At 44.7% G+C, this 14570-nt stretch overlaps 1 protein-coding gene across 1 annotated transcript in view; it reads right to left on the reverse strand.

Moving 5' to 3' along the window:
- Window positions 1-14570, reverse strand: part of LOC142817524 (uncharacterized) — a 95007-nt gene that overhangs the window by 38089 nt on the left and 42348 nt on the right. Inside the window, exon 6 of the mRNA XM_075894553.1 lies at window positions 10604-10927. Within this exon, the coding sequence (XP_075750668.1) occupies window positions 10604-10927 (324 nt within the window). The remainder of the gene's footprint in view (window positions 1-10603; window positions 10928-14570) is intronic.

The following is a 14570-nucleotide window of genomic DNA, read 5'->3' on the forward strand; positions in this document are numbered from 1 at the left end:
GGTTTGAGTGGGGGTGATACACCGAGCTGTGGATTAATCGGATTCCACATTTCTCTAAGAAAGTTGTAGTCAGTGCACTCGTAAAAACGGTCCCTTGATCGGACTGTATTTCAGCGGGAAAACCAACGCGTGCGAAAATAGACAACAGCGCGTTTACCACTTCTACCGAGCTCAGTTCCTTTAAAGGCACTGCCTCAGGAAACTTGGTCGCGGGACAAATTACTGTTAAGACATGACGGTAACGGGATGTTGTTGTTGGAAGAGGCCCTACTGTGTCGATCACGAGTCGTCGAAAGGGCTCAGTGATCACTGGCACGAGCTTCATTGGGGCACGAACCTTATCCCCTGGTTTTCCTACACGCTGACAGGTGTCGCAGGTTCTGACAAAATTCTCTATTTCCCGGAAACAACCCGGCCAATAGTATTCCTGCAGCAGGCGATCCTTCGTTTTTTTGACCCCCAAGTGACCCGACCATGAGCTACCGTGAGCTAAGTGTAAAAGATCACGGCGGTAACGTTCTGGTACCACTAACTGATCAAACTGCACCCGTCTGCGATCTAGATACTTACGATAAAGTATCCCGGCCCTGTTCTGATACATCACGTTTTTCTTTGAAATACCCTCATTAGTCTGACTCCTTATATTTTGAAGAGTGGGGTCTGCTCTTTGCTGCTCTATAAGGGACGATCGACCCACTCTCAGCAAAGTCTGCAGGCTACTAGATGCAGGAGTAATCATTTCCTCACACACACTTCTAGATTCAAGAGGGTCTTCCTCGTTTTCATCCGCGCCTTCATCACTCACTTGATCAGTGCTTGTCGTGATCGTGTCTACCGTGTTCGTGGGCTCTCCATCTCCGGCTTTCTCGGTGATTCTCGAGGGAACATCGAGCGGTGCGGCTCTAGTTGCGAGTTCTCGCGCCTTTGAGCGAGTGAGCGCGCACACAACCCCATTCCCGTACGCTAGGTTCTTCTGTCCTAGTAACCAATCGGATCTGTTTGAAAACAAGTATGCATACTGCTTTGGCAAATAAGCAGATACTGCAGCCTCTGTGTGCAATGCGCCAAAGGGGCCCTCGATGCATACCTTAGCAATCGGAAGGCATACGCTTGATAGCTCCGCTGCTTGTTTAATCCAAGCGCACTCTCCTGTGAAATGTTCAGCTTCAACATACGAGGGATGGACCACGTCCATCGTCGCTGCCGAATCCCGCAGCACGCGACACTCTTTTCCATTTACTATCAGCTCTCTGATATATGGCTCCAGCAGTCGCATGTTTTCACCCTCGCTGTCGACTGAGAAGGAAACAACTTTTGGACTCTTGCAGACGGCCGCAATGTGACCTGGCTTGTGGCATTTATAGCACACAAGTGGTCGCCTCTTTTCAAACGCACTGTTTCGGTGCTTTTCCTCAACCGTGGTCTCATTACTTACCTCCCTTTGCTTTTCGGGACCAGTGTTGCGCTCTCGATTTTCTTGGACTGAATGTCCCCTCCACCCAGTTGCCTTTTTGATTTGGCCCTCCCACTGGGGAATTTCTCTTCTATCAAGCGCGCGGCGCGAAACAAAATCCTCCGCTAGCTCCGCGGCCCTCGACACAGTGGTTACCTCCTCCCTGTCTTGCACCCAGAGCCTAACGTCTTGGGGCAAACGACGGTAAAACTGCTCGAGTCCGAAACACTCCACGATTTTCTCTTTATGCTCGAACGCCTTAGCCTCTTTGAGCCACTCCCTCATATTACACATTAACTTGTATGCGAAATCAGCATACGACTCGTCTTTCTGCGTTACGGCGTTCCGGAACTTCTGCCTGAATGCTTCTGCTGACAATCTATATTTCTTTAGCAGGCTCGACTTAACTTGGTCGTAATCATCTGCTTTCTCTTTTGTCAAGCGGGCAATTACCTCGGCAGCCTCCAGGGTAGTAGGGTAAGCAAGCACTGCGGCCACATTGTTTTGGTAACACGCGCCTTCTCGCATGTGCGCTCGAAATTTACCAAGAACAGACCCATGTCCTCTCCGGAGCGGTAAGGTTGCATTAGGTCTTTCATCCTGAACGACTTCCGTTCTACTCCGCTAGACGCTTCGCTACCTTCACTACTACCTCGAGCCTTGAGCAGCTCGATTTCAAGGCGCTTCATCTCAAGATCCCTTTCTGCTGCTTCGCGTATGAGCCTCTCATTTCTCTCTTTCTCTTCAGCTTTACGCCTTTCATGTTCATCTATCAGTTCTAGACACTCTGAGAGCTCGTCGTCGTCTGCGTTAAGGTCCTCAATAGCCCCGATAATCTCTGGCTTTCTCATTTGTTCACGAACATCCAAACCCAAACTTTTAGCTAACTCTAGCAAAAGCGGTTTTTTCCGTGCCTTCAGATTCATGGTTGGTACAAGTGCTGCTAACTTCACTACTACTAGGACGCTACGTTCCCATGCACAGGTCAACGTAGAGTAGTTATCCAAATTTACCACCTTTCCTACAAAACTCTAGATAAAGCCTGGTAAAATCTCAATGAAGAAAAGTCAAGCACTCACCGCACTCTGCAGCCATGATCACAGCGGAGACGATTCCGATGCTGGCCCGAGCTTGTTGTGACTTGGCGTGAGCAGAATCCCGTCGCTGCCATCCAGTGTTGCGAAGCGCGCCTCCGATGACGTTACAAAGGGCGCCTCGAAATCCCACCGCTGCCATCAGTTGTTACGAGCCGCGTCGGTGGCCGCAGCGGACCCAGTAGGTAGCATGGAGCTGGGTGGTGGTCGTCATTCCGCAGGCCACGTGGACGTTCAGAACTCTCGAGAGCTGAGGCAGAGGGACAGGCGTAAAGGAAAAGTTAACAAGACGTTTATTTGCAACATGATGGACAGTAACGTCCGAACGACGACTCTTCTCGCGACACTCTCCTGTTTTCTTCTGGCGGGCTGCTCTCCTGCCTCGCCGTGCAGTTCCGTAGATATAGGCGGAATGTCTCTTCGGGGAACCAATTACTCATGGAGAGCACAACACAAGTGTCCCTTCACACACGTGGCAGATGCACGTGGCACACGCGCGGGGACTCGGAAGCGACCACGCAGGAGAAAGTCACGGCAGTCCCTCCTGTAGCACACAACCGGCCTTCCGCACATTCCAGAGGGGCCCGCCCGTAGCCACTGCCCCGCAGGTAAAGCGCACAGCCGAGACAAACAGAGCCGGTGCAGGCGACAACCCGCCCCCACACAGAATGTCCGAGATGACGGGAAGGCACGCTTGGGGCCTAACAGAGCCGGTGCAGGTGACAACCCGCCCCCACACAGAATGTCCGAGATGACGGGAAGGCACGCTTGGGGCCATACGGCCCAAGGACTTCGTTACTGCTTTGTAACACCCTTCTAGTTCGATGACTGACCCAACATGGGCGGACAGACAGACAGACAGACAGACAGACAGACAGACAGACAGACAGACATACAGACAGACAGACAGACAGACAGGCAGGCAGGCAGGCAGGCAGGCAGGCAGGCAGGCAGGCAGACAGACAGACAGACGCTTCGCCCCCCTCAGCATCATTCACTCCTGAATATGCTGTGATTCTTTTGACTATAGCCGAACCGCAGAGCCGAACCACGAGATTGAAGAAACTAGAAGAATAAGAATGGGGCGGAGCACATTCGGCAAGCACTCTCAAATTATGACAGGTAGATTGCCATTATTCCTTAAGAGGAAGGTATATAACAGCTGTATCTTGCCGGTACTTAGCTACGGAGTAGAAACCTGGAGACTTACAAAGAGGGTTCAGCTTAAATTTAGAACGACGCAGCGAGCAATGGAAAGAAAAATGGTAGGTGTAACCTTAAGAGACAAGAAGAGAGCAGAATGGATTAGGGAACAAACGGGGGTTAAGGATATCATAGCTGAAATAAAGAAGAAGAAATGGACATGGGCAGGGCATGTAGCGCGTAGACAGGATAACCGCTGGTCATTAAGGGTAACTGACTGGATTCCCAGAGAAGAGAAGCGGGTTAGGGGGAGACAGAAGATTAGGTGGGCAGATGAGATTAAGAAGTTTGCGGGTATAAATTGGCAGCAGCAAGCACAGGACCTGGTTAACTGGCGGAACATGGGAGAGGCCTTTGTCCTGCAGTGGACGTAGTCAGGCTGATGATGATCCATGGCACCGTGTTTTCGGATAAATCTAAAAAATTATAAACATTCCACGGTAAAATTTATAACAGTTGAGATTTATTTCATAAATTATGATTTCAGAAGGGCATGCTCACTATTCAAACACCATTTACAAAGTTGAGAATCATCAATAGAAAGAATCTATGCTTGTGTTTACTACAACAATATATAAGGTTTTAACATGAACAAACGTAGGTGTTATGTCTTCAAGTATGTGTGTTTGCATGTATATGTTTCTGCGTGCAAACGTTCCAAGCATCTCAAATACACTTAGTATGTTTGCATGTAGTCGTGTTCAGATATCGTTTCATATAACACTGCGGAGTGTTTAGAGCAATAACATAAATAAATGCTTCATGTGTCGCCAAGAATATTGGAGAAGCTGGGAGAACCATCTGAGAAGCTGCTGGACTAGCTTCTGCGCACCTCTCTCCCATCTAAAAAACTACACTGTGGCAAGTTTACAGCAGCGTATATAAACAACTTCATTAATAAAGTAAATAAGTAGGAAGTGAACACAAATGAAACGATACAGAAAAATATTATCAGCAACAGTACAAAAGAAATGACTAGACTTGATATTACCACAGTTTTTAAACTTAGAATGCAATATTAAACAACCAATTTCGGAGAATCGGTCATTTGCAAGAAGAAATAAACACCCATAATTGCCAAATCTCCTCAAAAAAAGAAATGAACTGCGAGAAACTTCCTAGTTAAAGAAAACAAAATCTAAAACCACGCAGTTCAACTTGTAATTACTATAAGGCGTGTACATTTCTTCCCCACATTTTTTATATCCCGGTATTGCATTGCTATCTGTAGCTATAGGTAACATTGCCCCGCCTAGGTGGTCTAGTGGCTAAGGTAGTCAGCTGCTTACCCTCAGGTCGCGGGATCAAATCCCGGCTGCGGCGGCTGCATTTCCGATGGAGGCGGAATTGTTGTAGGCACGTGTCCTCAGATTTGGGTGCACGTTAAAGAACCCCAGGTGGTTGAAGTTTCCGGAGCCCTCCACTATGGCGTCTCTCATATTGATATAGTGGTTTTGTAACGTTAAACTCCACATATCAATCGATCAGCTATAGGTAATACAGTCGCTATCCCCGCTACAACCACCAACTTAAACCGATCGTATTCAGTCAGTCAGTCAATCAATCAATCAATCAATCAATCATTCAATCAATCAATCAATCAAAGAACTTTATTTTCACCAAAAACAAAAACATTTACGGTGAAAAAAGGTGGCCGGGAAAAAGCTGTCCAATGACAGCTTGACAAAGCACCAGCCACCCATCGGTGGCGATACGACAGGGTACAGAACCTGATAAATGTGAGGGGAAAATGCATAATAATAGTCACTAAACAGTTTCAAATTGATATCATAGTGCATTCACTGGGGAGTTCGGTTGTAACATAGAAATAAAAACACCAAGAGCGTTCATATTCTCAGCACGAAGAACGATAAATAAATGACATTTCAGTGGAAGTTTATCATATATGTGCGTAATCTCCTATCAAAGTTACAGCCCTCTGCCAGGAATGCATGCGCTGGCGCCGACCGTTGAAGTAAACCTCTTCGTGTGTAACTATTGAAACTTCATAAAGAGGTCGACTTGAGTGGTGACCTTTTTGTTCGTATCAAAGACGTTCGAACGAAGTGTACTGTTCATGAGAATGAAGAAGAAGAAGTCCCTTAGTCGGTGACATTAAGAATAAAGCGGCTGAGGCAAAATATTCGTATTCCAAAGAGACTGCTCCCATTGAGGAAAGAAAAACAAATGACGGAGCAATACGTCACCAATTGAGAAGAGTAAAACAAATGAAGGAGCATTACGTCACCCATTAAAAGAGAAAAACGAATGACGGAGCATCACGTCACACAGTCTGCCATGGAAAGCCAAACCGCATTGAAGCCAGCAACGACGGCCCAACACGGGGGCCTTTTGCGTCAAGGTCATGGAAGAAATGAGATTTGCCGAAACTTTATGGTATGGTGCCCGGTAGCTTTTAATCAAAACGTGATTGTTCAGCGAAAAGCGGCCGGCTTGTAAAGGATGTTGAAAAACGAAACGCCAGCGAGAGTAATAAAACCTTCCGCACGCTCTGACTTTTTGATCACGCGTTGGGCCGATACGGTGGGCTTTCATCATGTTACGTAACGGTACCTCATTCCTTTTTTCTTCATCCATGCTATCAACTTGGCTGAGTGAGCCAGACTTTCTAGATAGGTGCAGAAATCTTTGTTTGGGCGCAATAGAGGTGATGTAGGGTATTTTAAAAGAACAGAAGCGTTATATAACGCAAATACCCGAGAAATGCGAACTTAGTTTGATGCCTATCGTATAGGCCTTTGGTATACGATAGGCGTCGACGAAGCATATATAAACATCCTTGAATAAATCTACAGGGGATCACCTGATACCATAGTGCTTCATAAAGAAAGCAACAGAATACCAATCAAGACGGGTGTAAGGCAGGGGAATAAAATCTGCCCAATGCTGTTTACCGCGTGCTTACAGAAGGTTTTCAGAGTCGTACAATGGGAGCAGTTAGGCATAAGAGTTAATGGAGAGTACCTTAGTAACCTGCGCTTCGCCGATGACATTGCATTGCTGAGTAACTCAGGGGACGAGTTGCAACTCATGATTACGGAGTGAGACAAGGAGAGCAGAAAGGTGGGTCTTTAAAATTAATCTGCAGAAAACGAAAGTAATGTACAACAACCTCGAAAGAAAGCAGCGCTTCGAGATAGGTAATAGTGCAATTGAAGTTGTAAAAGACCATGTCTACTTAGGGCAGGTAATAACCGCGCAGCCGAACCACGAGATTGAAGTAACTAGAAGAATAAGAATTGGGTGGAGCACAGTTGGCAAGCACTCTCAAATCATGACAGGTAGATTGCCCCTATCCCTCAAGAGGAAGGTATATAACAGCTGCATCTTGCCGGTACTTAGCTACGGAGCAGAAACCTGGAGACTTACAAAGAGAGTTCGTCTTAAATTGAAGACGACGCAGCGACCAATGGAAAGGAAAATGGTAGGTGTACAAGAAGAAAGCAGAGTGGATTAGAGAACAAACCGAGGTTAAGGATATTATAGTTGAAATCAAGACGAGAAAATGAACATGGGCTGGGCATGTAGCACGTAGACAGGATAACAGCTGGTCATTAAGAGTAATAACTAGATTCTTAGAGAAGGCAAACAGATTAGGGGGAGACAGAAAATTAGGTGGGCAGATGAGAATAAAAAGTTTGCGGGCACGAATTGGCAGCAGCAAGCACAGAACCAAGTTGATGGCAGAACATGGGAAAGGTCTTTGTCCTGCACTGGACGTAGTCTGGCAGATGATGATGATAATGATGATGATGTATACGCCTTTTGTATACGCCTCGATCACATTAGTATTACGAACTTTACAAAAGCCCCTCGTAAGCTCCACCCACAGTTCTTTCCTCTGACCCAGAAAGAATTCACATCACTGCCGCATCCAACCATACTTGCTCATTTCCAGGACGTCAAGCAACTTTTGTGGTTGTCAGGTAGGGGACGCTCGTTTGGACACACGATCGTGTCACTGGTTTTAGCCGAAACCAGGAACTTCCACTCAAATACCAGCAAAGGATTTCACATAACTGCTTAGCCGAGCGTAGTCTTCTCAGTGATAATGACAATCTTTTATTTTATAATATGCATATAATTACACTAAGAGATACGTACTTACAGATAGAATGAAAGCCACCAGCACATCTCTCTTGAACGAGTGAGTGGCAGGTCCGCCAGAGCTCTAGGGGGCGTAGCTTGCTTTATTCCTACGCTGAAACGAGCATGCTGTGTTCTCGCAGTAATATTTTTAGAGAAAATTCGGCGTTTAATGAGGTTTATTTTTCACTAATTCCTTATACACAAACCTTCACTGTTTATTATTGTATTACGAGTCATTGCGGTAGTTTTTTTATCCCCAATAAAAATGCGTTGCATTGTTCTTCATAACGTCATTTCTTTTGCTTTTTATGCACTTATTCATCAGATCAATGAAGATGCTGGTGTGCTCTGCTGTGAGCTCGCCAATATGTCTTGTTTAGGATAGGTGCTACTCGAGCAGCGTTTCAGGTTTTACTGCTTTCCGAACCCTTTTGTCACCTAGTGAAATTTCTCAGAGATGATTTGGCATGCTCTCTCGTCCTATTGATGATAAATAATGGAACTGTTAGTATAACACTTTCAGTGCTTCAAAATTTTTCATGAAGTCTAACCTTAAACGAGCACTGGCACAAAATTAAGGAGGTGAGATAATGAGCGAGACAAATTCGCGTGAAGACATACGCAACTTCTTCGAAATATCAAGCGAAAATAAAGCCTACAACATGCTTTTATTGAACTTTAAGGTGCACACCGTCTGATAGCGAAATGCGGAGCCCATCGCGATGCCTACATCAATGGAGAGACTATGTACAGATAGCTACGGGCCCAGATTGCGTTAGCTGGTTGCTGGCACGCGCCTTGCGCCTGCGCTACCTGCGATTTTCTCCTCCCGGCCTGCAGCTCCGCGTGTACTGGCTGCGCTGACTGCCAGCGCGGCACCCACAAACGCATGTTTTTTCGTGCGGCGGCCGCGTCACAGATTTGCGTCATCACATAGCCACTTGTGTTTATTAATGACGATAGTAATTTTTAGGGACTTTCGACGGAAAAATTTTGGTCTGTCTGCCCATTTGTCTATTTGTCCACCCTTAACAATACCCTAAAGTCTAAACGGCACCTAACGATAACCCAAACCCCCGACCCCATCCGCAGCGCCCGCCAGTATGGCTGAAGTTTCAGCGTTCATACCTGTGCGATTTTCAATTAAAAAACAATTATTGCGCGTATCTGAGGCACTGTAACAACAAGTCAATAGTCACTATGTGTGCCTTTCTACTGACAAAAGCATACAAAAGGACCGTAGCGCTTATCACGCTGCGCTGACGATGCAACGCTTGCATGAAAAGGCGAGTGTTTCCAACGCTTTGCTAAGACGGCCTGGTGGCGGCACCTACCCATCGCCTTGCGTTCTACACCTTATTACCTTCGAGACGGGCGTGCACGCCACGCGCGCTTCGTTTTCCAAGATAACTGCCAGATAGCGCTCATGTCCACGTGTGACGTGACTTGATGTGCTCGTTCGCCTCCGCTGCACGCTCCAGGCACTCTGACTCAGCGCCTCCAGAATACCATTCAGCAATTTTCTTGCGCAGAACATCAAATAGACGTTTTGTTGACTCACTCCAGACGCAAATTTATCGTCTTTCGACGACATTTGCAGTATAATATGCAGATATGGGGCCAATTTTTGGCTACCCAAAGCTGCTCCTGCCAAGCTCAGTGCTCTTGCAAATCGCAACTGAGACTGACCACGCTAAAAATGTCTCCAGAGAAAAAAACGTCATGCACTCGCTCAAAAGAGATTTCCCGAAAAAAATATACATAAAATTTTGTGTCAGATCTCATTTCACGCGAAAACAAGGAAGCAAACAAAAAGTCGTTTAGATGTCTCGAAGCTTTAAACGTTCAAACACTATATACGCACTAGTAGAAATACTTGAATGCAAAACACCAACATTTCTTCGTATTACTACAACGTTAACTCTTGTTGTGACAGACTAAGGCCTGCTTTACGAAGCTGTTTGTTCACCTTGTTGATGTACTGGCTACAATGCTTGGTTGCTCACCCAAAGTTTGCGGATTTGATTCAGGCCGCGGTGGTCGCATTTCGATATAGACCAATGATAAAGGCCCGTGTACAGTGTGATATCAGTGCAGGTTAAACAAAACAGCAGATTGACAAACTCTGCGGAGCCATATACTATATACGGTGTCACTCAATCATATCGTGGCTTTCGGACGTAAAACCTCACCTATTATGCATGAATTGCGGTCGCTGGTGGAGGCGCGCTGCTGTTGAATGAGGATTCTCAGTTTCGTAAAGACCCTTTGAACGTTGAAGATGCCCTTTTAAACTTGTAGTTGCTCAGATCAATTTAAATTGTGAAAAACATCAACCTTGAGTGATTATTAATTTTTAAAAAAATTATCCGAGAACATGGAGCCCTAACTGTAACCATCTTCATACAGCATGCCCTAATGTCGATGAAGTGACAATGTTACGGCACCAAAATAGTGGTACGCGAAATTTATGATGTTACGTTAGTGTTATCTGTATATCACATGCTAATTACTTCGCTATTAGTGCATAAGCTGCCCAATAACCATCCATCGTTGTTATTGTCACACGGAAGCAGTTTAGTCACCGCGTGATTATACTCCTTGACATCACGTAAGCCGTCGTGTTGTACGTCCTTGACGTAGCGTGGGAGCTACCGCCGCACACAATCAATTACCCCTTGTATCGTTTTTTTTCTTTCTGCTAGTACTATTGACATGCTGTTTCTTTGGGTTCAATCCTTACCCGTTGAGCAACGCTCCCTCGCCGTGAAGCCAGCTTTGACGAATTCTGGCAGCGTCACTTCGCTGGCGGAGTGTGTAAGTGACGACTGCTCGACTGGGTCAATCCCTATGCGGCGTGGTATGGGCTCGTCGTCACCGAGCTCGGGCTCTTCGATGTCGAAGATGCTCTTGTCGCTTCTCGCACTTACTCGAAGCATGCCTGAACTCTCGTCTGAGGCCTGTGATCCGGTGTCGTTGTTCGCCTCCGCCGCATAAAGGCGGGCTTGCTTGGATGCGTTTTCTCCAACACCCAACTCACCTGCGACGGCCACCGAAAAAAGAAATACTTGAAAGATTTGCAGTGGTTTAGTTCGGCTATGCCAGGATATACGCGGCGCGAGCTACGGACGGACGGACGGACGGACGGACGGACGGACGGACGGGCAAGTGGGCGGGCGGGCGGGCAGGCAGGCAGGCAGGCGAACAGAGGGACAGACTACAGCGAGCGAGCTCACGGGAGTCAAACACCCGCCCACTAGTGACACGTTACTCCAGGAGGAGCTTTCAGACCTTCTCCGGCGCAGTTTGACGTCACTGCTTTTAGGACATGCGCAGTTCCGCGCCCGGCAAGTCACGCGAAAATACTCATGATTGAACAGTGTCGTTTACGCTACAAAATGACCAACGGGTCATCAAAAATGTCGAAATATTTATCCAAAATCATAACGGACACGTCATCAGTGATATAGCGTAAATATTTCTTCGTGAAATGCAGCAGACGGGACATTATTAAAGTTTGGTTTTGTCGATATGGCGAAACAATGACGGCTGTGGAAATTTTATACCATGAAAGGCCACAGCAGCTAACTATTTTTGGATGCAATCAAGCGCAACTGTACAGGACGCTAGTCAAAGCGAATACGGTCGCTTCAGACAGGGATGCACTTATCGCGCTGTCCGTCGTTTTAACGCGAAATACGTGGTGACCCCGAAATGTGTATATGAGCCATCTACTGATGTCTGACGTCAAAACGTTTTTACTCCTAAATTGTACTTTATAAAAACTTGTTGTTGGTCCTAACTGTAACCATACGCTACATTCTGTTTCATGCTAGACATGGCGCTCGCAAGCGTATAAAGCATGGTAACCACTGAGTATGTAATTTTAGTATTCAAGGTCTCATAACTACCATATATTCTGAAGGACGTCGCAATAAAGAGCTTCCAAAATTTCCTTCGCCTGAGGTTTCTCTATGTGCACCTAAATGTAAGTATACGAATTCCCTGAAATTTTCACCTCCACTGAAAATGTTGTCCTAACGCTGGAATTTATCGGCAAACAAGAAGCTCTTTTACAGAGAAATCCACCCGGACTTACTTGTGGATCCACGCAGCAAATTATTTAACGTGAAAACATGGAAGTAAACAAAATCTGGTTTAGATGTCTAGAAGCTTTAAACGTACAAACACATACACACACACTAGTAAAAATACTTGAATACAAAACGCCAACAGTTCTTCGTATAATACTGTGTGCGCATATGTGTATTACAAGTGTGCTGTGCGTCATGCGTTGTGAGAACTGAATCTGTATTTTATGGAATTTGTAGTCACGGGTTCCGTGGTCATTACTGATTTTGACTTTTCAGTTTTGTTGTCTCCATTTATTATTATAATTGGCATGACCATCATTTACTGACTCCAAGGACCCCATTGGAGCATTCATTATACATGAGGGAATACGCAAAGAATTTTTGATAATATTTATGTACCAACGTGAGAAATAGGAGGAAATTGAGCGATAAACCAACAAAAGTTATATACAGAGAAAAATGCAATAGCAATGAACAACATGTTATGAAAATGTATCAGTTTTGCATAGCATCACGCTAAGCTAGGTCGTGGACCTGATATGGCGCAATTTTTCACAATATATTCATTGTCATCCAACTTACTGCTTCTTTTTTTTTTGCCATGACCTCAACACTCTAAAGAGCAAACATACTGCATATCTAACATTAGGGCCCAAGTCATGACATCATCTCATCTGCGTCATTATACGTGCAAAATATCGCCCAGGTAAACGGCAAGCGAGAGCCCAGACACTTGCACGCTGGCTCCTGCCCGCTTCACGGCAACTACTGCACCACTGAACCGCAAGCGGAGCTAAAACCGTGGCGGCATTGATAAAAAAAAACCATCAGTCAATACAGCCGGAAGGGGGGTGCAGCTACACTAGTAAGATGCGGAGAAATAAAAGGAAGCTCGTCTCCGGAGATCACTGGCTCTCAATATGCTCACCATGTGCTTCAGACTGGGGCCATTCCAAGAATGACAATGATAAGCCTATATACAAAAAATAATAAATACGCATTCAGTGCATCGGTTTTCCCCGCATGCTAGATTTGATAACAACGAAACAAATGACTGGCTTGCTCATAAAATAAATCTTCGAGTACTAGTTACAATACTCGAAGAAGTTTCAACTGCACAGTTTCCTATAAGTACACTAAATGAAGTTCTGACTGTATAGAGAAGATTGTATAGAGAAGCTGCAACGTACGGTGCTTCAGACAGCATGAGAATAATAGGTAGTACACAAATTTGTCTCAACTTCGTTATTTATGATCCGTTTGGCTCCATGTAGCCTGAATCCACTTTGTCGCAAGGTAAAGTACAGCAAATCTTCAGCCCATGCACTTCACCACCCAAGCTTTTTAGGCTTCAAATCAGATAACGAAGTTCACAACGAAACGTTCTTGTTATTGCGACAGCAATCATGTGAACACTGTCGGCTGAATTTTGCCACCAGCGTCAGCGTCGCCGTTACTCTTCCTATTAGTAAACGTATGTATGTATATATATATATATATATATATATATATATATATATATATATATATATATATATATATATATATATATATATATATATATATATATATATATGTGCGCAAGGAAATTTGAGACTTGTATATTCATGCACCCGTCACATGTCAGTCATATCAACACAAGGTTCTCACAGATTACCATTTTTTTTGCTTTGATTGTCCTAGCTGCTATACCGAGAGTTCATCACGTGAGCCTATAAAAGCGGCTGCATTGTATCATACCTACTTACTCTGACGAAGGCCGTGCCACGGCCGAAACGTTAGTAAATACGATCCTTTTCTTATGTGCTATCTGCAAGTTAACTCAATATAGAAAATACCCGGACCTGTCGTGCCTTCCCTTCAAGTTCTATATATATATATATATATATATATATATATATATATATATATATATATATATATATATATATATATATATATATATATATATATATATATATATATATAAGTGAAAGAAGTGTATACCTAAGGGCTCGTTTTTCCGTGTTTTAACACAATATTAATGTGATCTAACAGAGAGTAATGCCAAAGAATGTACAGGGGAAGTTATTAGAACCAATGAAATGTAAATAAGAAGAAAGAAAAGTGGATGAAAAAAAAAACCAGCCGTGAGCAGGAATCGAACCTACGACCTTTGAATAACGCGTTCGATGCTCTACCACTGAACTACCACTGAGGCCGCTGTGGTAGCTCAGTGGCTAGAGCATCGAACGCGTTATTCGAAGGTCGTAGGTTCGATTCCTGCTCACGGCTGGTTATTTTTTCATCCACTTTTCTTTCTTCTTATTTAAATTCCATTGGTTCTAATAACTTCCCCTGTACATTTCTTGGCATTACTGTCTGTTAGATCATATATATATATATATATATATATATATATATATATATATATATGAAAACGCAACAAGAAAAATAACCCAGGAAAAGACTCCGGCGCAAGGAATCGACCTTGGGACTTCTGAAACGTGAGTGCGAGCCATTAATCCTTATTACAACGAAATTTAACCAACTAGCCCAAATAGCCGTTAGCCACTGAGCCACGGAAAGGCGCATCCTTCGACGTTCAAACGGGAAGCTATTTATATCTACCACTTA

The sequence above is a fragment of the Rhipicephalus microplus genome, chromosome 5 (assembly GCF_043290135.1).
Source record: "Rhipicephalus microplus isolate Deutch F79 chromosome 5, USDA_Rmic, whole genome shotgun sequence".
In the NCBI taxonomy this organism is placed as follows: Eukaryota; Metazoa; Arthropoda; class Arachnida; order Ixodida; family Ixodidae; genus Rhipicephalus; species Rhipicephalus microplus.